At 44.7% G+C, this 25876-nt stretch overlaps 1 protein-coding gene across 7 annotated transcripts in view; it reads right to left on the bottom strand.

The window, feature by feature from the left end:
- EXD3 (exonuclease 3'-5' domain containing 3) overlaps positions 1-25876 on the bottom strand; it is a 288705-nt gene that overhangs the window by 136872 nt on the left and 125957 nt on the right. For all 7 annotated transcript variants that reach the window (XM_026860473.1, XM_026860475.1, XM_026860474.1 and 4 more), the window contains exons 11-18: positions 19034-19200; positions 14005-14143; positions 13430-13643; positions 12618-12727; positions 11275-11485; positions 10001-10167; positions 7435-7605; positions 306-359 (exon numbers count right to left, since the gene is read on the bottom strand). In XM_026860473.1, the coding sequence (XP_026716274.1) occupies positions 306-359; positions 7435-7605; positions 10001-10167; positions 11275-11485; positions 12618-12727; positions 13430-13643; positions 14005-14143; positions 19034-19200 (1233 nt within the window). The remainder of the gene's footprint in view (positions 1-305; positions 360-7434; positions 7606-10000; positions 10168-11274; positions 11486-12617; positions 12728-13429; positions 13644-14004; positions 14144-19033; positions 19201-25876) is intronic.

The raw sequence follows: 25876 nt of genomic DNA, 5'->3' as shown, positions 1-25876 counted from the left end.
ACCTGCCAAACAGAAACACTTTGCTCTGGGTTGCTTGGCTTGCTTTCCACTCCCCACCTCCAATGGAGAGCAATTGCTCTCCCCACTGATGCAGTACTGAGTATAAAAAAAACTTCACCCTGAGCTTTGGTCATGCAAAACAGCAAACCTCCCTAGACCCTTAATGTAGTTTTTAGTGCAGAAAACATGAAAAAGCCAAGCCACCTGTTGCATTTACATCCAACTTTTCCTCTTCTCTATACTGCACATCCCAGACCACACAATGATACAATGCCAGAAAAATGCCAGAAGCTCTGAACACTTACAGTCTGATATGGGAGTCCAGAGGTTAAAATGACTCTTCCTTCCTGCCGGGCAATCTGGAAAAAACAGTAAAAATCATAATGAACATGGGCTGAAGTTATACTGGATACAAGCCTTCCTTTCAGTCAAAGCAGAGAGAACATGACCTGATGATATCAAGTCTTCTTCTCCAGTGTCAACATGCACTAGGCCAAGAGTATCTGGGTCTGGTTCAACAATACACTCTTGACAGCGACAGCAGCTCAAGGTATCGCTTGCTCACTGCATGTCCTCTCCCTGCCAACACCCACCTTGCCTCACATGTGCTGAACAAGCTACTTTTGCATCTGTACTGCAGATGGCCCAGGGAGCCAATCCACCTTGAAATAATGCTTTAAAAACCTTTCCATCTTTTTTTCTCTTTTCTTTAATCCAGACTATTTTTATTTCACGAGTCAGGTTCATGAAGAAGCAAGCAGTTCTGCTTGCACAGCAATGTACAGGGGAGAAAGGAAAAAATAACCTAAGTAGGTAATTCCAGCAAAAAAAATATGTATCATTAAATGTGTCTGCAAACTTCCTAGATATTAACAGAACAATGTTCACTTTACTGCTTAAGGACAAGAGAGTGTTATTCTCCCAGCAGCCCAGAGCAGACATACAGAAATTAAGCATTCTTTCAAGGCTGCAAAGAACATCCCCACTAGAGTTTATCACCTCCTGACTTGCAATCCTGCGCTTTTATCAGAGGTCTCGTCCTTCACGGGAAAGGTCTGCATTATCAGGGGACTCATTACCCTCACTTCTGACCTTCTCAACAGAGTAGGAGACACTTTCAAATGGTTTGGTGCTAAAAGGAGATATAAATCTGGAACTGCAATTCTTCACAAGGATGAAAGTGTGACTGATCAGTTTCAGAAGCTCTCTCTGGATCACTCTTTAACCCTGGCAGGAGGACACACTTGAGATCAGAGTCCTGCTGCACTTCCCAGACAGTCTGATACCATCAAGACCAGCCAGGGTACACCAAAAAAAACACCAATCCAAGATTTTTATGAATCATCGGACCTACAGCAACATGAAACAAGGGGGAGAAGGCTCTGAAGGCACAAACTCCTTGTGCAGTCAACTAAGCAACTGTTTTTTTCCTATCTTGACCTTTCAGGTAGCTGCTTCCCTTTCTTTCGTCTAAAGTCACCCTCTGGCTGCTAGTTCTGCACTGAGAAAGTGACTGGCAACAACTTCTAAAACATCTTCCTACAGGCAAAATTACTGGATTTCTTTCAAAATCAACCCTCTCTCAGTAAAGGAAAAAAAATCCAAGAGGAACCTTGAAAGGACATGAGAGACACCCCATGCTGCATGCAATCCTACATGTAGTTTGGGTTACTGAGCAGGTCTTCTAACAAACCACCCTCCTGGCACACCAGCGAGAGAAGTCCAGTAAGGCAACACCAAAAGTTCACCACAGTGATTTGCTGACAAGGGAAAAGAGACGTGAAATTCCTTCAGACCCCAGTGTGCTTCAGGGTAAGTCTGAGGATTTCACAGCTGGAACACTCCATTCTGACTTCCTGCATCCAGGGTTAATTAGTTCAAGCTTGATAAATCTCCTTATCTAAATGGCTCTGCAGAGACAGGCAAAGAACATCAAATAAAAAGGAGAAAAGCAATAACTCTTCCAGCATGTTTTTCCGCCTCTGGAACAACGACTGGGAGAAGCACGCAGAGCCAGAAAAGCCATGTGATAGCACACATCTGACTGAAACCACGGAGGACACGTGCTGGAGAAAAGAGCATAATTTCTTCCTTTCCTCTGACAGAAATAAAAAAAGAAATAATAGAAGGCAGTGCTGGGACTATCTGGGAGATGTGTGCTTGGAGATGCAAATAAAAGGAAAAGAATGATGAGTGTAGCATGTTGGAGCGGGTGTCAGAGACTTGTGCTCCATCCCAAGTGCTGCAGAGAGGGCACTGGCCTCAGTTTCACAATCTATTAAAAAGATAATATCAACTTCCTCTGGAAAAGGCTTAGACCTTCTGGATAGAAAGCGCTCCCTAATAACCTGGTATTATAATTTGTCCCTTAATATGCCTGTCTGTTCAGCCAACTTTCATTCGCAGAGATGAATGAACTCAAATGAATTACTACAAGAGAGACCTGGAAGGGCAATGACTGATGAGAGAGGACATAGAGAGACCCTGTATTTTGAAGCCAGCAGCAGTGGAAGAATGGATTTGTGACAACCTAAAGGATCCTCAATTAAGGCTAAAGAAGGTTTCAAGAAGCAGAAGCACAAGCTGTAGATTTGCAATTTAAAATTTGCCAGGCCCACGCAGGACATGTGTTGGGCAATGCCACGTGTCCTTGAAGAGGCAAGCTGCAGTGCTAACTTTGCAAGGTGGCAGTCCAGGAGAAGCTGTGACCCCACATGCAGGGGCAGAGGTGAAGGAGTGACCCTGAGCCTAGGCCAGCAAGGTCCCAGTTCAGACAAAAAGGGGGTGAACAGAAAGCATCTGCTCCAGGATGTGTGCTGGAAAAGTACCCAGACACAGATCTACTAGAGAAGTGGATCACAAACCTCAATCCAACCCTGAAGCCTGTTATCTCAGGCTCTTTTAAAATAGACAGTAAAATAGGCAGTAAACCAAGAGCTTAATAGCTATGAAAACACCCAGCCCAGTCTCTTCAGCATTCCTGAAAACTATAAATTCTATAGAGTTATTACATGATTTTGTAATGTGGTCTTAAGTACCACACCATCGGCCCAATTCTGTTTCTTAACGTAGTCCCATTTATTTTGCAGTCTCCAGTGACAGACATTCTCTTTCTGCTGACCAAACATCAAAAGTGAAGTCTTGATCTTAAAGGTAGAACAGTTCTTCATCTGTCCTCTGTGAATCCACTCCACAGACTGGTGGGAAAGTAAAAAGAGTAACAAACCTGAAGAATGTCATTTACATCAAAAATATGGAGAAAGGCATTCAAAGCTGAGATGAGATCAGAGATTAGATTCCCCCATGACAGGCAGCTCTGCTCACTGCAGTATTAGAAGTCCCCTTTGTGTCCCATGGCTCCAAACCAGTCCAGGGCAATTTAGATACAGTTGCACGTTGTTCTAACTGGATCCTGAGATCCATCCAAGCCTGGCTCTCCTCTCTGACTTGCTGGTTCATCACCTGGAGTTCTGGGGAGTAGGTGTAACCTTGCAAGGGAACCTTCTACACCATGGGAGCTGTGGAAGCCAGTTCTACCAGCCTCCTGGTTATTAGCACACTTCAAAAGATAGCAGGTTTGCCTTGGCATGCAAATTATTCTTAGAGATGAGGATGATTTTGAAGACCAAGAACACAGTCCATTAAAAAACATAAAACAAACCAACACACAGCTCAAGTGAAAGGACTTTGAGATTCCACCAAGTCTCCTCTCAAAAATTAGTGACCTAAGAGACTATAAAAATTTTCTTATAAGCTTTTATTTTACCCCTGAATTACAAGATTGCAAGACCTACTGTAGTGACTTCAGGCTGGTGGGTGATCCTTTAAGGTTAGTGTTAGAAAGCATCCCACTGCTCTACCTGATTCTACAAAATTGCAGAGAAAAGAGGAGCACCCACTGAAACTTTCCCACCTCCTTCCAATTATTCATCAATAAGGCCCCAAAGGTTTAAGATTCTCTGCAAAGAGAAGTTTGCAGAAGACGAGCTGGAAGACCTGGCTAAAAACACAACAGGCATAGGATGTGATTTAAGTAGAGAAACATATTAACTGGAAATAACATGTTGCTTATGGGAATAAGTGTAAACACAAAGGGTGACTTACCCCAATAATGGCACCTGCACTCACAGAAGGATGCTGTGTAAGACAGACCAAATCTCTGCATTCTGTTCTAGATGGAATCACTCTTTACTTGGTATGGAGTCGGAAGCCTCTGATGAGGAATGGCTGGATGAACACAGCCTTCCTCGGGAGAGGCTGCCCTTCTCTGCCACACGGGAGTGAGCCAGGCTTGGGTCAGCCTGGGCCACTGCCCTCCAGAAGGGCCTCAGGTGCAGGACTGGAGCAGTCCTGCCAGGCAGGGACATGTTTCAAGGAAAGTGTGTGGTGAATCCCCCCAGCTCCCAATGCACAGGCTGCTAAAGTCAGGTAAATGAGCTTGTCCAGCACATCTGGTACAAATTTCATCCCCCAACTACATACCTGCTTTGCCAAACACTTGTGTGCACTGCACCACAGCAGCTAGGATATAAATGTAACACAGTAAAAACATCACTGCCACCCCACCGAGTGAGAAGACTTGGAAAATGACATGGCACCTGTACTGGGACATGAAGCCACTCTTCCCAGAGACGCTGGTGCTCGTGAACAGAGGCGAAAACGGTTTTGTAAAGATGGGACTGTGAGCTCTTTGCCTTCAACATGAGGACAGATTTAACCAGAGAAATTTTCAGTATGAATTTCTACTATCTTTCCATCTTTAAAGATTTTCTGTGTCTATGCTTATGGACAGGTAACTTTTAATCAATCACTTCTCCAGTTAAGTTCTAATTAAATGGCACCATAAAATACACAGAATGCAAACTGGTGTCACAGCAGCTAAATACGGACAAAAGTGGGGGATACACTGTCTCATGGTGTCGGAGGTCCTGCTCTCACAAGTCAGCAGATCTGAGATTGAAGATCTGGCATGATAAACTCATCATGACAACTGTTGTCCAAGATAAAACATTCAGCCAGTAATAGCAGCTCATACGAAGCAGTACACAGGACACAGACTTCACCTTTAGCCTGGGAACGAGGTTTCTCAAACCAATTACTGCTAGAAGCATTAGTCTAATAGAAAAAAATAAAAAAAGCCCATAGCTGCCCAAGCACAACCTACAAAGCTCTCGGGCTTTTAAGTTTGATCTCAAATAATAGATGGTGAAGGACAAGATCCATCTGCCTACCAATACTCGAAATCACTTTAACAAGCAACAGGAATGAGGACAATAAGGAGCAAATGCTGGGCGATTCAGAAGTTCTTGGCACAAGGAGATGTGTAATACGACTGATAAATCACTTTAGTGAGATGACTTCAATGAAGAACAAACACTAACTCTGTACACACTTATGTGTTCCTGGTGACATTAGTTTGAGCCTGTGTTGGGACAACACCCAAACTATCTTGTATACAGTGATCAGGATCCAAACCTTTCTCCTGTGCTTTGCAATAACATCTACAAGATTTCAGGTGTAGGGTGGTCAACATTCAACTTCTATTAATATTAAATCAGGACTAGCCAGATATAAAGCAGGGTGGGAGGAGTCTATTTTTATCTTTGATTATCCAAGCACAGATCAAAGGCTCTGCAGTACAGTAACACTCCAAGGGCTTTTGATAGTGAAAGGATGTTTGTCCGGTCACCATAGAGAAAGCAGTGTAAAATATCCTGTCCATGGCACAATGAGATATCAGGATGAGAAGTGGAGACAGGGCTCTGGGGGGAGGCAGTGAGAATGAGTTTGTTTAAATGACTTGTGTAAGTTTGGCAGAGAGGAGATATTAATTATTTCTGCAGAAGCTTGAGCCTGCTCAGGATTCAGGCCAAGCAGACATGTGAAGAGGAAACATCCTGTGCACCAGGCCGGGTGATCAGTGCATATTTGATAGCAACACACTGTGTGGGCTCGTTATCTCCATTTCTGGCATAGTAGAAATATGTCTGAAATGCAGAAGCATGTGTCTCTCCTCCAAAAGGCAGAGGGTCAAAGTTGTTATGGGAGTTCAGATCAATGTCCATTGTCCCCATCTATGTTAGAGACTCTCATTTTCCCAAATCACAGAGTCACAATCATTCAGGTTGGAAAAGACCCTCAGAATCATCGAGTCCAACCATCAGCCTGACTCTATAAAGTTCCCTGCACCACATCCCCCAACAGCTCATCTAAACGACCCACCCCTCCCTGGGCAGCCTGTTCCACTCTCTGACCACTCTTTCTGGGAAACATTTTTTCCTAATGTCCAGTCTGACCCTCCCCTGTTGCAGTTTAAAGCCATTCCCTCTTGTTCTATCACCAATCCCCTGTGAGAAGAGACCAGCACCAACCTCTCTAAAATGTCCTTTCAGGGAGCTGTAGAGAGTGATGAGGTCTCCCCTCAGCCTTCTCCTCCTCACACTGAACAGTCCCAGCTCCTTCAATCTCTCCTCACAGGGTTTATTCTCTAGGCCCTTCCCCAGCCTCGTTGCCCTCCTCTGCCCTCGCTCCAGCCCCTCCAGATCTCTCTCGTATCGAGGTGCCCAAAACTGGACACAACCCTCCAGGTGTGGCCTCACCAGTGCAGAACACAGGGGGACTGTCACCTCCCTCCTTCTGCTGGTCATGCTATTTTTAATACAAGCCAGGATGCCGTTGGCTTTCTTGGCCACCTGGGCACTGCTGGCTCATGTTCAATTGCTTGTCAATTAGAACCCCCAGATCCTTTTCTTGCAGACAGCTCTCCAGCCAAGAATATTTCACTGTAAGTCATGGCTGATCACTTTTGAGTCATTTTATAACGCAGTAGCCAGCTAGGACGTTATGTGGCAATTTATTATGGAAGTTTTCCCTTTCATATTGAACATCCATCTTTTGATACTGGTTCTGTCCAACTGACCCAGGCACAAGGCAGGCAAATACCTTCTCTGTAAGCCCAAACTTGAGTCCATTAGAAACCTAAGTGAATGTTGGGTTCCTTTCTCTGATTTTTGTCTTGTTGCAAACACACCACCACCTCTCCACCAAAGACACTTGAGACTGGAGGTCACATCTTTATACTCTGCTTGTGTGCCTCAAATGACTTGAAACATCCCAGCTGTCAATGACACAAATCTACAGACACAAATGAGACTTGAGATCACAGCCCTCCCTGCTCACCTCCTCTCTTCTGGAAATGGAGAACCAAGCCCACACACTAATGTAGGGACTAGCTAATACCAGCTGCCAACTGGCTCAATTTCCTGGACTGAACCAGGGGACTGGGTCTCAGCACAGGCACAGGAGGAAGCATGTCCTGAGCAGATTCTGCCAACTTGCTGCCTGTCCAGTGTGAGTGACTAACCTGTGCAGTTGCACAGTAAGCAGCAGGCCTTCCCCAAGGAGCACAGATACACACACACACACTTGACTAACCTCAGCAGCTCTCCTGTGGTCATCGTCATTCTCCAGCATCTGGACATCTACACCAAGGCAGCGAAGATAACGCCCGAGGCCCTGCAGCATGTTATCACAGACCACGCTGAATTCCTTTGGGGAGATGGGAGCAGGGGGACATGAGGGCTCCTTTTTGGATCCTTTGCATTGCTACAGAAAGGCAAGAGAGCCGTAAGCAGCAGAACAGAAGGCTGATTTCCAGTACATTTCTGTTTTGTCTCCCTGCGTTCACCCATCATGGTAAATCCAACTGTCCACCTGTATTACAGTCTCCCCCATGCTCTGCAACACCTCTAGTTCCTCCTTCATGCCCTTTCTACATCACCCACCTTTCACTTGGGCAGGAGGCAGCACATGATATGACTAATTCTGAATTAGACATTCACTCACTGGCCAGCTGGCCACCCAACCAGGGATCTGCAGCCTTTCCTAGAGAAATGCCAACTTGGCCTTCTATGCTCTACGCAGACATTAATTCTCAGGAATCCACAGCAACACATCTTCAAGACTGCTATTCCCTATCAGATTAGACTGCAATTAATATACACATGCCAAAGTTATGATTTGGGAAGGGGATCTGAGAGACAAAGGGAGAAATAGGTAGACAAAGCAGTCACGTCAGCTTTGTTATCTTCGGAAGTTTAAAAATAGTCAGTGCCTGAATTCTGTTTATTTTATTTCAAATGTCTGGTGTTGGGGGAGTTCCTGCAGTTGGATACTTTGTCATTGGGAGGCTCCCAGAAACACAATAGCTAAATTCATGGAGAATGGAAGTTATTAGGGAACCTCCAATGTCCAGCTTTTGCCTCCAGAAACTTGAATCAGCTGAGATGACTGAAGGACCATGTATGCAGGGCTACACTGGCTTTGGAACCTGTTACTGCAGCATTGCAGATTAGCTCTGCAGGAGCTAACTCAGGCCTGGAAATGCTGTGGCACACCATGCAGATACACCCAGGCTGACCATTCAAACTAGCTCAGATCTGAGAGATCAATCTGTGTGATGCTGCACCTCCCAGAAGCTGGTACAGGCACTCAAAGCTCTGCAGCACTGGGTAGGCTGGACTGTCACCACCTCCTGCAAGGACCTTGGTGGATGCAGCTGCGCCCTGAGGCATCAGTGCTGTGACAACAGATCAAGCTGACCCTTCAGTGATGAGCGAGTTGGAAGACACTAACCCTGCGCTGCTGCTTCTGTTCAAACAGATGTAAAGGAGCAGCAGCTGTCTCTTAGCTAGTGTTTATTCAATGGCCAGCAATGTCATATGTAGCTTTTTTCTCACGTTTCATGCCAGCAGAGAGCAAAAAGCTTATAAAGGAGAATAGTGTCATTAGCCCCACTTCAGATAGTATACCAGGAAACACCGGGAAAGAGAGCTTGGAGTCATGCAGGATGCAGAGCCAGAAGTCTGGTTTTTTGAGACCCAGTCCAGGTTTTACCAACTACCTCTCAGTTAATGAATCTGACTGTACGGAACACAAAGATGACCTGTGAGTTCACAAGGTAATTCAAGCCTGAAGTACTTACTTTTCCCATCTCTGCAGCAGCCAGTCAGATCTGTTGTAACATACAATATTCCCATGAACACGGAGTGCTTAGGAAACTACTGAGGAGCTTTGTGCTTTACTGCCTGACTAAGACTAATGGCATACTGTACATTTACACACACTTGATAAGGAGGATCCTGAAAAGGTGGCTATAATCAATAGCATCTCAGCCCAGCCATGGAAGGTAGTATTGACTTCAGAAGCTAAATACACAGCTGGGACTACTCAGAAGGATACACAGCCATAGTGAGTCTTCTCAGTTAATAAATAAAACTGTTTTTCTGCTAATGTTTTCATAGGTGCATAAACAACCGGATGGTTGCATTTTAAAAGTAAAACTTGATAACTAAGAGAGAAGGTCCAGTCACATTTCAAGATATTTAAGCAGAATTACACAGCTCCAATTTATGTAGGGTGGAGTTTTAAGGCTCTGCCACAACATATATCGCAGGGGGAGGCCAGTCATGGAGTATGTGATGGTAGGTGGGGAGACAGAGACATGCAATCACCAGAATAAATTTTTCAAGGGATTCTTTGTTTGCAGACTTCTACTCCAGACACAGTAAAGTAGTCATTCCCAATGTGAAACCAAAGTGTGAATGCTCAGTTAAAAGCAAAAGTAAGGAAGTTAAGAGTTTTGAAGCCTCAGTGATGCAACACCTAGGCCACAGAATTCAAGTCCACACCGCTGAGGAAGTGTGGAAGGAGCATTTCCAACAGGAAGGTTAGCTGGATTCTGCCATGCAGACCTGCACCATCATTCTGCAAAGACAAACGAACCTAAAATTTTAGGGAAAGCTGACCCAAGGCACACAAAGGAAAAAGCACATCTTACCAGTAAAGGGGAGGAGCAAGGAAGATGTTTGCTGCAATAGTCCTGAGAACAGACTACAAACAGGCATGCCATGCATACCTAGAAGTATGACTGAGAGACAAGGCAACATATGATTTGCAGGGCTCTTGAGCAACATGCAGTTCTTTGAAGATGTTTACAAACCTGTCCAGAAGGTGATGGTACTTCTTGTTTATTCAGCTGCTTCTTTGCCCTGAGTTTTACGCTCGGTTTTCCCACCAGACTCCCAGTCAGGTCTGAACTCAGACCAAAGCTCGCTGGATCCTTACAGAGTTTCTCATAAATCTCCAGCAAACAGTACGCATCTGAAGCTGAAAATAAGGGAATATGAGCCTTAGCTGGTTTAATTCAAAAGTAAAACAGAGGCTTTCCTGAGCAAGGAATAGCCCTCACCTCTGTAAATGCCACTGAATGCAAACAACCTGTGAAGCTCCTACTAATGTCAGAGCCTGCACTCCTTTACTGGTTCAGTAGGTGTCATAACCTAACACATGATCACAAAGAGTTAGGGCAGAGGGGCTCAACAAGAGACAGGCCCTCTGCTATCTGACTGTAACACAATGCAAATTGCGTCTGTACAAACCACCATGTAAGATAGCTTCAGCCAACCCATTTCACTCGCTATTGTTACTGAGCAGCGGCTTGCCCACAGTTTATTACTGCATTTCAGCTATGGGAAGGTAACTTCCCCATTAGATGCAATATCTTGAAAAGTAATAACCGAGTTGTTTGCATTCACCTGCCCACACGCACTGCCATGCGGCTTCTGTTCCTTGCAACGGGAACTGTCTAAGTCTCCAAGCCAGTTTAACAAGTTCTAGTGATTAACTCTTGTGGGAACTGTGTCAGCTTCAAGGATAGTTGAATTTAACAAAGGGCTGGTTTCTTCAGTAGACTGTCCTATGATGCCCCAGGAAAAGATTTAGACCCAGACTTCTGACTCTGGGGTAATCAACAATGAACTCCACTGGTCTCTCCACAGTACTGATTCTGTGCTGCAGTTTCTGACACCATATCTACCATTTTTAACCCTGCTCTAACAAGCACTTCACTATGACGATTGCAGCACTTGTTTCCCAGAAAGTCTGTGAAATGAGGCAGAAGGAAGTGGACTTTCTTCCTTTCAGTTACTGAGAGGAGTTTCCACCGAGGTGATGTTTCATCAGACAAAATCTGCAAAGCACAGGAATTCCTTCATAAGGGAAATAATGAATCACTGGGCAGTTTAAACTTCAACCATTAAAGCCATGTCCACAAAAGGACAAACATAACATATCCTGGCTTCTCTGAACAGAAACAACTCTGCAAAGCCATTTTCTTCGTTTGTTACTTAATGAGTTTTCTGGTGACAGAGAACAGACAAACACAGCCTGTAATGGACAATCTGTAGCACCTTCCCACAGAGTCAGAGACTAGACCTGCATAAAGGATCTGTTCCTCCCGGAGAGGCCGTTTCTCCCAGTTAGACAGCTGCTCTGTTTTATCTAGAGGTTTCCCCAGCACATGTTGCACCAAGAGGCTGAGTCCTTTCTCTGGCTGCTTGAACTCTCTATCCTCACAGTGCTGCTCTGGGGACAGTACATCGACCTTCTGGCCGCCCTTCTTCCAGTCAATGGAGCTCTTCTGCAGCTGATGGAAAGAGAAGGACATAAAACACATGGTTATAAAACATCTTCTGCAACACCTCCTATTCCAGTGGGTGGGGCCACATAGCAACCCTATGATTTTTATCTCTTGCCTGGCATATTGAATTCCGTTGTCTCAGACAAGGGCTGGGATGACATTAGATATATACGGCGTCTGGTTATTTGGTTAACAAACACATTTGCTGGAAAGAAATCTGTTTCACAGCCAGGGAAGGAAAAAAAGTGCATTGTCGTGCAGCACTGCATTAGTGCAGTGGGGCTGTGACTGTGACTTCTCAAAGGTTTGCAGGGTGCTCAGCCATGCTGGAGGCTGTTGGGCACCAATTCAATAAAAGATAGCAGTGGCGGTTCATCACATTTCTCCTCCTAACTCCAGTGAGAAATGGTATTTCTGTAACACAGTGGGCAACGGCCTTTCTGAAATTGCCATTTCTCAGATTAAACTGAGGCGATAGCTGCTGGCAGGTACTTCAGACCCTGCAGCCCTTCCCAGGTTATCAGTCCCAAAGATCTGGGTTCACCCCAGCAAACAGCCTGAAACACACTCTGTAAATTTTACCCATTAAAATGGTTGTCCTTAACGTTTCTGCAGACTGCTAAAATCTACTGTGTGCAAACCCAGAGGCAGCTGTACTTTAGCTGAACAGAAATTCCTGTGCTGAATCTACCAGTAGCTCTCCTACAAACATTATGAGTTCTCTACAAATCATTAACTCCGTAATATCTGCTTCAATACTGCATGATCCTGGAATATCAGAATTTCTACAAGAATTTAGTCTTACTGAGTTCAAGTATGACTTATGCTTAGAAACTTTCTCCTAGCTGAATGGAGCTACATCTCCATTTCAATTTTTTTCGTACCTTTTATAAAACTGTGAAGAAAGATATTAGTATATCAAGCTCTAACTTTTTAGTTGATGAAAACTAAAAGCTTCTGTCTTTCTTTACAGAATCACATTACCCTCAAAATCACAAGCGGAAAATATCTATTTACTCATTTAGCCATCTCCCTGCCAGTATGGGATACAAACAGACAATGCTGTGGATTCATGACAGTTATCTAGGAGCATATGCAGGAGACACAATTTTCCACATCTTTATGTGTTAATTCTTACTTGTTTGTCTACTGTGAGTAGGTCCACCACATTTTGTGCTTGCTTGTTCATGTCTTTCAAAGCAGACCATGTGGCTGCAAGGCTGCTAAGGTCTCCAGACATCCCATAACCTGGAGATAAAAAAAGTCCAAATCACACAGGTAGGAAAACTCAAATCATCGCTAAGAGACCACAGCGTTTTCTAGTTCAGAGTCAAAATGCTGACAATATATGTATAAACATTGGTGGAAGATAGGGAACAAGGAAGACTCCTGTCTCTCCTGTTCCTAAAAGATAGTCTTGCAGATCAATATTGGGAGAGGTGGATGAAAAATGCTGAGTTTAAGATCAACTTACTTAAAATCTGTCAGTTCAGTGAAAGGCTATTATGAATTTGCCCTTCAACTCCAAGTTTAACAACTCCTGCCAAAAGCCTCCAAAAAGAATCTGTATGGTAAGCAGGAGAGCTCTGGTGTCCAGCACAGAACCTTTGGGACAGGGCCAACAAGTCCAGAAAGCTCTGGATAGCAGACTTCCCTAGACGGTTGGGTGCAAGTTGGTGTTTAGTATGGAACTAAAACAATCCCAAGTTTGAGGGGGCAGGCTAAATCAGAAATCTTGGGTCTGACCCGAAATGGGGAAGTGTTTCTACCATTCCTAGTTACACTGGTCATCCTGCTTCCTGGCATGGCAGTATGTGAACACCCTGGGCTACAAAGGCTGGTTCTGTGATAAGTGGATTTAGAGAATGACAACCCCAAAAGGATCTAGGAATTAATTACACAAAAAAAGCTGTGTAAAGACATGAGGCAGGGAGAAGAGAGGCATATTACCTAGTTTAGTAATGGCCGCATCTGAATAGAGCATCTGGATGAAATGGGGAAGCTTCTCCTTTTCACCCTCCACCTCAGCTTGCTCAAGGAGCCGTGGCAAGTCGAGCAGGAACACCTCATCCTTCAGAGCCATCTGAAGGAGGGAGACACGGGGCTTCCCGACCATACCGAACGAAGGCCTCCACTCCATGTCGATGCCAACGACCTGCCCAGGCTGTAACACAGACAAAACCCTTCTTCACTTAGAGACTGTCTACACTTGAAAGTAGCCTGAACAGTCCCTGTCCAGAAGACAAGCATTTCCTTTCCAACAGCTGCATCTCTTTGCCAGTGTGCAAACTGCTACAGAGACAAGTAACTCTCACAGCACACCTGAGTTACCCCTGGGGAGACCCTTCCTGGCACAGCAATTCCCAACACATTCCCCAAATCAGACAAGCCTAGAGGAAGCAGCTGTCCTTGACTTGGGGAGGGTGACATTTGACGGCAGTGGCCCACATACAACCCTGTGCACCAGCCTGCTATGGAGTTACTGCTCCTTGACCCTGCAAAGTAAATACCAGAGTAACACTCACCTGCAGCACCTTTTCCCAGCACTGCAGCATCTCTTCCCAAGTTTGCAGGAAGTGAATATTTGCCCGTGGAATAGGAAGCTGGTAATAGTCCTTCTTCTTACTCTCTTCATAATTATCTGCTTTTGAGGCATCTTCTACCCTACACAGAATCAGATGCAACAGCTTTAAGCCATGCAATGAGAGCCAATCCTGGAGTGGAGAAATGTCAGGGAGTTTTAAGCTCCTTATTTCACTGTGGTCCTCTATTTCCCCAAGCTACTCAACTTTTTCTCTTACCCTCTCTTTCCTCACCTTCCCTGTAATCTCAATCTCTTTCATCTTGACTTATCCTCTCTTTTCATTCCTGTCACAGAAATGGTACTATGTCCAAGACCTTATCATGCACATGCACTATACCCGCTGCAGGGAACACCCAAACAGAAACACTTGCTGGAGTCAGAATCCCAAGCCCTGGCCTCAATGCTCAGCTCTCTTTCCCAGAACTGATGCAACTTGGATGACAAAGCTGGGCAGCTGTTTCCACATTCAGAGATAACACATTTTAGATTTACTGCTTTTTGCCCTGGAGGTTAACATGGAAGTCTGCTAGCTCCCACGGTGTAATACATAACAGAGATGTCAGCTCTGACCAGCACTGTGTCTAAACAGGAGCTTCACACTTCTCCACAGCATAAACTGGCTCAGAAAGACACTCTCAGACTGCTCCACACCAAGATCACCAGCTGGAACTAGGTGAATCTGCCTCATCATTTTATAGTGCAATGGCTTAGGAAGGCTTCACAGACCTCCCCAACGCTGTCCAGCTTCTTCTCCATCCCCCTCCCTGTAAAATGTCCACATTGGTTGCACCATTTGTCCTACGTTGCACAGGGATGAAATGAGAAAAGTTCAGAAATAAAGTTTCAACACCTTCTATATTTAGGGGAAGGCAGCCAGCTGAACCCACAGACCAAGCGCCTTGCTTGTGCGACTCCCTCCATTTGGGTTTCAGATGGCACTGCACAGAGGAATTCAGTATCTGTGTATTAATACCCTGGGAACGCTGGAAGATGTATGCAGAAATGAGCTAACTGATTTCCTACAACAGGATCTTTACACAGCACATTTTATTTTCAAAATGCAACAGAGTATCTTGAAATGGCCTTGTAACTGGAAGGTCAGAGTATTGCTGTGGTGTCTCAGCCAGATGATGCAATCAGAGGAAAGAAACTAATAAAAAGTATCCAGCTATTTTGGACATAATACAAATTTCTGGATAGTCTCTTTCCCACAGAGACTTGAAATGTTTTATTATTTGAGAAACTATTTACTAACCTTATGTTTAGGGGACTGTGTGACTAATTTTGTAGCATAACAGCTTTCACTGTACAAACACTCTTTTCCATGGGTTTGTGTGCATGGGGAAGTCAATATTTGTGTAAAATATTTAATGAAGGAGTGCAGTCTCAGGTCTCCAGGAATATTCTCACCTGCAGATTTCAGGAGCTGCATATGGTATGACTAGCAGAGATGATGTAATTTATATGCTGGTACCACCTTGTTCTCTACAGTGTGGACACCCTCTCTGGGAACCTGCTGCTTTGTTAGCTCAATAAATAAGGCAGACAGACTGTTTTATTAGGTTCCATGGCTCTGCTGATTTTATAGCAGCTACTGCAGCAGGTATCTTGACTGAGTAAACCGGGACACAAAGGGTTTTACTCATCTGTCCCAACTCCTCAGGAATGGCAGAGCACATCCTAATCAGCATGCCTTCCCTCCACCCATATACGATGCAGGACTCCCAGAGCAGAGAGATGTACTAATGTTTTTTATCTTTCTAGAAGCACAAAATCTGTGGCTAAGTCACACTTCTGTTGATCAGCCCTTTGTGTTTTGAGGGATTACAGCTCATGCAAAAACCTCTGGTTCCCAAGTGGCGGCTGGTGCAGCTTTAGGAGGGAAGAGAGCAGCTCCAGCCATGCGCCAGAGCTAAGCAGACACATGTTCTAGAAAGACAAGAGTTTCCTGTGCTCCAAGAAAGCCATGTACCATCTGGAGAAGCGGGCCTTTGCAGACAGTGTTTTGAGGGTGATTACATCTGTGTTGTATTTCCAGAAGTTCCATGGGGCTTGAACGTGAAGCAGTGCAGACCTGCACTAGGAGAAAGATCAGACCCATGAAGCTCAGCACATGAACTGTTCGAGGCCATCTGTGAGACCATCCCAAAATCATCAGCCTTAAAAAATAATACACTATGTTCTCAGTCACCTTCTGCGTAATTCAAGTTAGTCCAATCTATGCTCTAAAAATACAATTTTTAGTTATGAAAGCTGCAGTTTTTGCACAAACATCTCTTCCAGGAGATGGAAATTTGCTGTAATGTACAAAACAACCAACTTCATGATAAACCTGTTGGAGCAGGTAACCTCACTCAGTCTCAGGCTGGTCTTCTTAAAATAGTCTCCTTATCCTCTAGTGAGGTGTCAGCATTAACCAGGCAGCCAGTGACAGATCCCAACTGTTAGCTGGAGTTCATACATCTGACATATGACACCAGTAGGAAAGTCCTGCACTAAGAACATAAGGTAAAAGGAAGCACTCAAATCATCTGCATGTAACCATGTGAGGCAGCAGATGAGCATGGGCGTGCAGACTCGTGCAACAGCCATGCCAACAGGGACCCTGCCCCTGCTTCCCACACCAAGAGCACAGTGCTGGAAGAGCCCAACTTGCTACTCAGGGATCATCGACTTTTGCTGGCTTTATTCCTCCCCATACAGCAGTGTGTGATAGCATCACCAACTCCTCCTGGACACACAGACCATTTCAAATCAGATTCAGATTTCCACTATGTACACTGAGAGGTTCAGCTCCATGTGAGCTTGGGAGTGGTCAAGATTTTCCCACAACCCTTCCTCTAATCTCACCTGGCTTCTGAACTAGAATCACCAATCTCCATGCTAAAAAAGCCCCCAACATATTTCACCAGTGAGGGTAAGAGGGAAACATCAGGCAAGTGGTGCCAAGTCCAGACAAGGACACCACCATGCAGTAAGGTGACTGATGTGTACCACAGTGGAAGAGTCCTAAAGGAATGCCAAAATTGTCACTGCTTCCTCTCTTCTGTTTTTGACAAAAGCCTTGACTCTACCTGGAAATGTGATCGCTCCGGGAGTGACAGCAAGGCTTTGAGCTGTGCTGCCCTCCAACCACACAGCCCAGAGCTCGCCTGTTTGCATTGAGGATTCAGGGATAAGTCCTCTTCTCTGCACAGAATCCAACCAGATGAATTTCTGCACAGGAATGAGTGGAGAAAATTACGTTTGATGGTAGCTGGCCAGCAAGGTGGTGGGGTAATTACTCTGAACCCAAGGACTGTGGTAGCCTGCAGCCTTGCAGGAGTTTGGCTCAAACACACATGGGCACAGAGGCTACTGAGCCCTGTGTTGACGGGACTACCAGCCAGCCCTCATCCAGCCTGAGGTTCCAGATCTGCGCAGTCCTGGGTGAGATCCTCACAACACCCTCATGCAGTATCATCTGCAAGCTCTGCAGTTCCACAAGACTTGCAGTAGCCTGCATATGTGCAGGCTTTTCCCCAGGAAAAAAAGAAAAGGTTTTTAAAAAGGGTGCCAAACATGGTTATTTCTGAATAACTTGCTTAAAAATATAATGGACAGAGTTACTGAAGAATGGCAGATACCAAGATACCATCACTCACATGAGTATAAAAGTGAATTACTGGGGCACAGCAGATCTTTTGCATTGAGACATTTTTTTCAAATATAGCCCTTCTTCCTCCATATAGCATAGCTGAGCAAGTGCCTGGGATGTTGTTGCATGAAGGGGGTGATCTTAGGCCATTTTCTTCAAAAGACACAGCAGAGAATACCCAGAACCAGAACTACAAAGCCTTGGTATTCCTCCAGATACAGCTTGCTGGGGGGATCAGACAGCTCCTAACAGTTTAGGTGACTAAATGGGCCTTCTGAAATATAGAGCCTCTTTTCAACTTTGCACAGCTTTGTCTACATGCAGCATGGAACCTGGCCACCCTCTTCCCTCTATCCTTCTTCTCTGCTCCTCCTACACCAGTAGGTTCACAGAGATCCTTGACTGGAGCGCTTTGCACAGTTCTGTGCACTTCAAATCAAGGAGTTATAAGAACCCTTCTTAATATAAGGATTTTACAATTCTTTTTTTGTACCTCTGCCTTTGCACTCTTGTTTCAGTTCATGCAAAGGATGAAGTTCCCATTGAGAGAGGATCTGCAGCAACTGCTGCGTAAAACATTGGGGTCCCAGAGCAGGAGAGGAACCATGGCACTGTGTTATTGGGATTGCATTAGAGGAAGAAATGGGAACAGAGACTAATTAGGGGGCTAAAGGTTTCTTAAGCTCACTTGGTAAATTTGCGCTGGAGAGTCCGGTTTTATCCTAAATTCAATTAATGGGACTCTTCCGGGATCTGACCCCAAATGTCAAAAACTCCCATTACTTCTGAGAGCTTTGGATGAGGCAAAAATTACAGACTGGGATGAAAAATGGCTTATAAGATGTCAAGGGGGCAAGAAAATAAATACAGTTAGAAAAATTTAAGGAACTTTAAAATTATTTTATTGGCCCTAAGTCTCCTAAAAAGGGATTAAACCAGATTGCAGTACAGTGGGGGATGCAGAGTACATAAACTTTGACAGATGTGTAATCAACTCAGTAAGACAGACGCATATCCAGATCTTATCCATGTAATTTCATTTGAGCTGTTGATCTGGCAGAGAGAGTCTGAAAACCCCTCTGCATCACGACGCAATCTCATACAGCTTCTAAGTACTGAGGACTGCATTTAAAATGTACCTTTCACAGACATTTCCAGGCTTATGAAAAGCAAATGTAGCATGTACATGGCCAAGATGTGATCTGAGTAAATGGAGGAAGCTTTTGCAAAATTATCTCCCCAAGGATGTATTATAGCAGATTATTTTAAGCAAGTATGTAGTCTTTGTATGATAAGCAATCTACACTAAAAAGGCATGAAACAGAGTATTTACCTCTCTTGGATCTGAAGCTTTTGAAGCTCATCAGCCACTCCATAAGGCAGCACCTCCTTGGGCAAATTGCAGCGTTGTGCCCATCTTGCTGCTGTGTTCAAATCACAGTAATGGATTAGCAACTGTATCAGGTGCCCTTGAAGCCATCGATTCTCTCCAACTGTGCTCTGCAAAGGGAATCAAGGGTGAAGGAAGACTATCAGTGTAATTTCCATCACGAGTGTTTCTACCCCTTCTCAGGAGACAGCATCCCCCAGGGGTGTCCTGGACAAGTGCAAAAAGGAGCAAGAAACCCCCCACTGAAGGACTGATTTTGTTCAAACTCAGTCAGTGCTGCTCTTCTCTGCCAAGAGGTGAAGAGCACATACTTTAACTAGTACTTGGGTCCCCTTGACATCATGGCTATTTGTTCAGGGAATACCACTTTGCAGGTGCAGCACAGCAAAACAAGGGTAAATCCTGTTCTTATGCAGTTGAATGCTTTACTACCGTTCAGCCTGACTGATGGCTAGCATATTATCTGCTCAGATGCTGACTATATTAAGTAAAATCAGAACCAGTGACTGACGAGAGAGTAAGGGTCTTTGGGCTCATTAGCCAGGTAATTATGGAAGGGGTAAGAGTTTGGATTGTTTTAGTCCCATTTTGTGCCCTGAAGTGATGCAGTGACTTGATGTTCTAGGAGAGGCAATAGGATTGCTTAGTCTCTCTCCAGATAAGACTGTAGCATGGGATCTCCTCCAGCCTTGGGAGTATTTGCACGGGTAATTAGGATTGCTAGTCACACACAGGTTACAGGTAGGCCACATTAGCCAAGCTTTCCTGAGTGACAGACTTCGGTGTTCACAGCGAGGAAAAGGCTTGCTCCTCAGCTGCAGCCCATCCACACACACAACAGGGGCACCAGGTCCCTCCGCCAGCAGCACATAACAGCATCAGAAATAGGCTGTAAGCAATGTGCTCTAAAAGTCCTACTTTTATCATAAGAGGAACCCAGAGCAGTCACTCCAGTCATGAAGAACTAGGTTTGGGTGCAAGACATTCCTCCCTCTGTGGACGTGACAACTGGATTATTGCTTCAGTCATACAGACAAACAACCATCTCAAGTGTCACTGCAAAAGCCTAAGTTACATGCACCTGCAAACAGGGAGAGAAGTTTAGGATGCTCCCCATTTCCGGCTGTTTTCTGGTGGAAGTGAACATGTGCCTCTGCCCCTGCACACTGCAGAGCCGGGGTGCACAAGCACAAATTCACGGCTGCCTGTAGTTTAAGCCCAAATACCCAGCTGTGAGCCAGAGTGGCTGGAGCATGGCACACTGCCCACCCTGGCACGAGGGAGCAGGGCAGGCAAATGGGGCACATAACTGTCTCCACTGTGACAGCTGGATTCACCAAAGCTCTTTTGTCCTGTTCACCCTCTTGGTGGATGCAGTTGTGAGGGGAAATATGAACACAGTGTCACCAACATTCATGACAGATACGTGGAGGTAGGACTAACCCTCTCCTCCTGCCCAGCCAACCCACCCACTCTTGCAAATATCCCAGAGCCACTTCAGCCAGATCAGCAACCCACTCCTATTGCCAGACTGATTTACCATGGATTTGCCTCAGACATTAATATTGTCAAGAAAACTTAATTGTTAAAACAAGTTGAAACTCTACATGGTGGATTGTGATCTGTAGCTATATGGCTATATTGCTGCTGGCACTACCAACGAGTACTTTTCAGTGTAGTGAAATGCTCTGATATGCATTTAAAGTCCATCCCTGTCCCCCTCACATGCCACTGCCATCTTCCCTTTGCTGCCCACCAAGCAGTGCCTGCAGGGGCAGAGTCTGCTCCCAGGGACTGCAAGCACCTTGCTCCTTCTCCACTGCATGTACAAACACAGCCTGGCTGGGTGATAGGCCAGGGCCATGGGGCCTCATTCCTCACATTCCTGCAGTAACTAAAAGGTGAGTTGTCTTCAAAGCAGACACCCTGCACAGAGATCAGGAAACAAACCTGTTGATGGCCCCAAGGTAAAAGAGAAGGAAAAAACAAAGCAAAAAAGAAAAAAAAGAATGGCCCACCCCCCAGAGGTGCAGGAGGGGGTACAGAATTGAAAGAAAAGCCACAGAGAAATTTGGCATCCCAGGTAGTGCACATGAGAAGCCAGTCTGCTCACAAAACCTGCTGCCTCAGCACTAAATCTGCAATCCTGTGACTGCCAAATGCCAAACCATGTTTCTTCTCATGGATATGTGGAGGAATATTTTTACTGCTGCTCTAAGAGTTGGTGGTTCAGCAAGGAGCCACTGTCAGTGGGATGGGGATCCAGCAGCTAACCAGGGGCTCAGTTATGGCAGAGAAGCAGGAGAGGGAACCGAGGGAATGGGCTGAGTGGGAAAGGATAAGTTATCATGTTAATGTTTCTTGCCCTCTACATTTCCTCCCGAATCTCTCCTCCCAGCCATGCCACTCCTGATACTTTGTGCATCTCTCACATCTCTGCCTCATGCAACTGAGCTCAGTCAACCTAACACATGAAGCAGGTTTGAATAACTTCTCCTGCCACATTTGCCAAGCCAATTCTCAGAGTCCTTCCTCAAAAGAACATATTTTCTTACTAATATCACAGAGCAATTCCCTCTTCCAGCGTCCCCTGTGTCCATCCTATTGTCTTTCTGCCTTTTTTCTAGAACACAAAGTCTTTGGGGTTGGATCTTTCTTTAGTTCACTGAGAATCAATTCTTAATAAATCTCATTGTGTCATCTTTATTTCTGGAAATAATGAGGTGAAGATCTTTTTTTTCTTTTTAATGATAACAGATTTATTCTTTCAACCACAAAAACAACTCTGGAAAGAAGGTTAATCTCTCCAGAGATATTACATCTTGCATTCTGAAATGGAAAATAGCTTTGTTTGTTTTTTACTGAGAAACGCCTGACATTGCTATAAAGGAGAAAGGCTTCCACCGCAACAGCTTTGGAAGAAGCAAGAATGTGGAAACTTTGGCCCCAGAAGATGTGGGCACAGATGCAGAGACAAATGTATCACTAGGGATGACATTTCATGTATTTGGTTTTCAGTAAATGAACACTTTTCAAGAGGAAACTGGCACAGTTGTTCCGATCAACATCAGTGACACTTCCAAGCAGGAAAAGATGATATATACCATGAGGATTGTTTTCATCCCTCTCTGAATTCTAGACATATCATACGTTCTTTAATCCATAAGTGCACACAAAAACTCCTGACACCAAAATTAACCCATGATTAAAGCTTTCCAAAATGACTGCTGCAGATTACCTACCCGTAAATCCTGTTCTTATGCAGTTGAATGTTTTACAAAGCTCACAACCACCAGTGCAGAGCAAGCTTAGGAATGTCCTGATCTTAACCGACAGCATCAGCAATTCCTCCACTGCTATCAATAATTTTTGATCCAAATATCCAATATCTTCTTTGGAAGTCACCCTAGCCAACCCTAGATTATTTTTATCTGTATGCGTTAAGTTGCATTTCTGTCTGATACAGTTCTCTGTTTTCCCTCAGTATCTTTAACTGAGGAGTGAAGTTATTCACACCAGTGACACTGGCTATTTGCAGAGTCAGATTTTAATTTAACTTTTGAATGTCTTGGCCAATTTCCCCGGTTCTCAAATGCTTCCAGAATCAACAAAAAAATTCCTGTTAGTGTAGAGAAAATGTCAAGTAGAATATTTTAGAGACAGCAACTTTAAAAGGGAAAAAAGAAACCTGGACTTTGAAATGACAAACCCACTGTAAGCAGTGGAGGACACCAACAGCATTTCTAAATTCACTGCAGTGCTGCAGGTACTGTGCAGGAACCTTTGTTTAAAGATTCCCTGGAACATCCTACTGTGTTAAGTTTTATTGTTACTTTATTTTATTTGGGCTCAGGATTTCCGTTTTGAAGGTAGCATCACTTGTACTATATGGAGAGATGCTGCAGCATATGTCACCATCAGTATGTCATTGAGGGGAAGTCCTTTATGAATGAGACTGGAGCTGGGACCCTCAGCGCCAGCTCAGTCCGGGGTCACAGCCTGTTCTGTGAGAGAAGGGGAATCCTGACTTCTGGATATCCTACATAGATGGCACTCAGATAAAAGATGCCAACTTTACCCACGCTCACTTCTGAACAGGGCTTCTTATGAAATCAGCAGGCCACTCACCCATGGCCAATGCACAAAGACAGAAGCATGAGAAAGCCGTGCTTTCTCACCACTTGAGCTGTTCTCTCCCTCACAGGCACTGGCTACTCAGATGCACTAATTTATGAACTGAAGAAGAACAAAATAGCCTCCATTCATATCCCAGAAGACTGACTTTCAGATAGCAATCAGTGCGTCATTGACAGAGCCACACTTCAGTGTTCTGGAGGCCATTACCACATCAATGGCGGGGAAGTGGTCTTTCTTCTCTCTTTCAACAAAGCTTTGGCAATGTGGCTCCCTGGGGCATGTTCACACTACCTAGCTTCAGCTTTGTGAATCAGGAGACTCAGCTTCCCAGTCTCCCCATGCAATGAGCTCTTCCAAAAGGCAATTCAGAGGAGTCTAACTTACGATATCACTTGAACGGATCAAGGCAAAGGCAACTCTTAAAGCCAACCTGTTGCTGTACTGGGGGTCCCCACAAGGAGCTTATTGTTCCTGAGCAACCTGAATGAAGCTGCTGGCTTGTGATGAGTAGCTAGGACAATATTGTGTGATGAGATGTATCTGGCTCCATTTTTCTCTCTGCAGCTCACACAATCTTGCCAATGCAATTTCTCATTCAGACATCCAGACACCACTACCAAGTGGCAGCCTGAAGGAAAAAAACCGTATAGCTTGGCTGTTAAAATTCACTCAGCTAACTGCACAGCCAGCTGCATTTCAGCCAGCAGGTTGAGGGAAGTGATTACTCCCCTCTGTTCTGCACTTCTGAGACCACACCTGGACAGTGACTAGTTCTGGCACCCCAGTGTAAAAGAGATGCTGAAAAATAGGAGAGTTCAGTAAAGATCACTGAGATGATTAGTGGGTTGGAGCACTTGATGTAGAAGGAGAGGGGGAGGGAGCAGGGCTTGTTCAGCCTAGGGAAGGCTAAGCTGGGGGCTATGGGGGAATATAACCAGTCTCTTCAATTTTATCATGGGGGATCACAGAGAAGATAGATTCAGATCCTTCCAGAAATTCCAACCAGGCCTAAAGGAAAAAAGAGGTGACAGTGAGAGTGGCTAAACACTGCAATGGGTTCAGAGAGGCTGTGGAAGCAGGCAGGGCCCTGCAGTAGCTTGTCTAACTAAGTTGGCCCTGCTTTGAGTAGGAGTGCAGAGACCTTCCATAGTCTCCTTCAAACTGAAATTAGCCTCTGATCCTATGACTAGCAGTGCTGTGCATTCCCCAGCACCAAGACTCATCTCCACGCAGACAGGTGGCTTCTTGCAGCAACTGCTGCTTTCAAGTTCCAAGCACCTCCCGGGCGAAGAACACCCAAGATCTCATCTACCCAGAATACAGGATGGTCCTGATCACGCTCAACAATACTACACAGAGATCCAAATACATTTCCTGCATTGGGATTGCTTCCAAATTTCTGTCAGGCAGTCCCTGAGGGAAGTAATTCATCTTCACCAGATGAAGTCATCATGTCTCCAAAATCTGCTCATACTACCACAGATGAGAGAAGGTATAGAGCAGAGGAAAAGAATGAACTCTGCTTTCAAAGTCAGATCTGAAGAGAGAGTATGTTCAAAAAACATTAAGCAAAAGGTTGAAATCTTTTTTTAAACACAGCATTGGACATCCTTCATACAACCTTCACCCAACTCACAGAGCCACATAACAGACAAACTGTTTGCTGGCAATGGCTCCACCTCACAGTGCACATGACACTTCCTACTCCAGAGATGAAAGGCTCTGCACACAACAATTTACTTCAGTGAATCTGACACGATCATTACCAGCTTTCACTTCAGTAGCTGACCAGAACATGGATATCAATGTTTCTTGGCTGGAGAAGGCATAAGCCCTGACAGAAATTGAGGTTTAACAGAGAGGGTCTAATACTCTACAACAACATTGCTCCTAACCGCCCAAGTGAACCACCAAGCATGCAACCCCCCAAATGCTTCAGGACACAGGAGGATTTAGTAAACCTTAAGACATCTGTAAGATGGTAAAGCTCAGCACTGACACGGAATCACAATACCCACCAGCATACAAATGCAGCCATTTAAGTGCTGTCCTGAAAAATCAGCTTTTACTGTCTGATTGGCCACTCTGCACCTGCAGAACAGCATTAGCAAAGGGATCTGGTGTCCCTCAGGTCCTGTCACTGTGGATTTCAGACAAAGCTCCCAGGAGGGAAGGCAGCTTGAGGCTGTGCCAATGCCACTTGTTTTCGGGGTCACAGATCAGTTTATGGTCTTGTTTAGCAGTGTAGGTGTAGCCGGACACTTTGGGGACTTTCACAGTGGTAAGATCAGAACTCTTCCTTCTATTTTAACCCTCAATTAACTAATTTTCCTCAACTACATCCCACAACAACTCCAGGTATGCTGATACACAAAATCAGGGGGCATTCATCTGCAATACTTGTTCTCCCCTTCACTACTTGTTCAGGGAATATCATAAATGTATGTCTTTAATGAGCAGTAGAGTCAGTAAGTCAGGATAACCCTATTAAAATAACCTTTGTTTGAAGAGAGTATTAATTGCATGCCATTCATAAAAAACAAAAATACAATTCCTTAACAAATAGACCAAGATAACTTTGTTGTACTTGCTTTTTAAGATACAATTTCTTTTTCCTTCACTTCAATGTGAAGTCTGTCCTGAGGGTCT

This window comes from Athene cunicularia (assembly GCF_003259725.1).
Source record: "Athene cunicularia isolate RWA chromosome 17 unlocalized genomic scaffold, athCun1 chr17_part1, whole genome shotgun sequence".
Classification (NCBI taxonomy): domain Eukaryota; kingdom Metazoa; phylum Chordata; class Aves; order Strigiformes; family Strigidae; genus Athene; species Athene cunicularia.
This window is presented reverse-complemented; position numbering and strand designations above follow the sequence as displayed.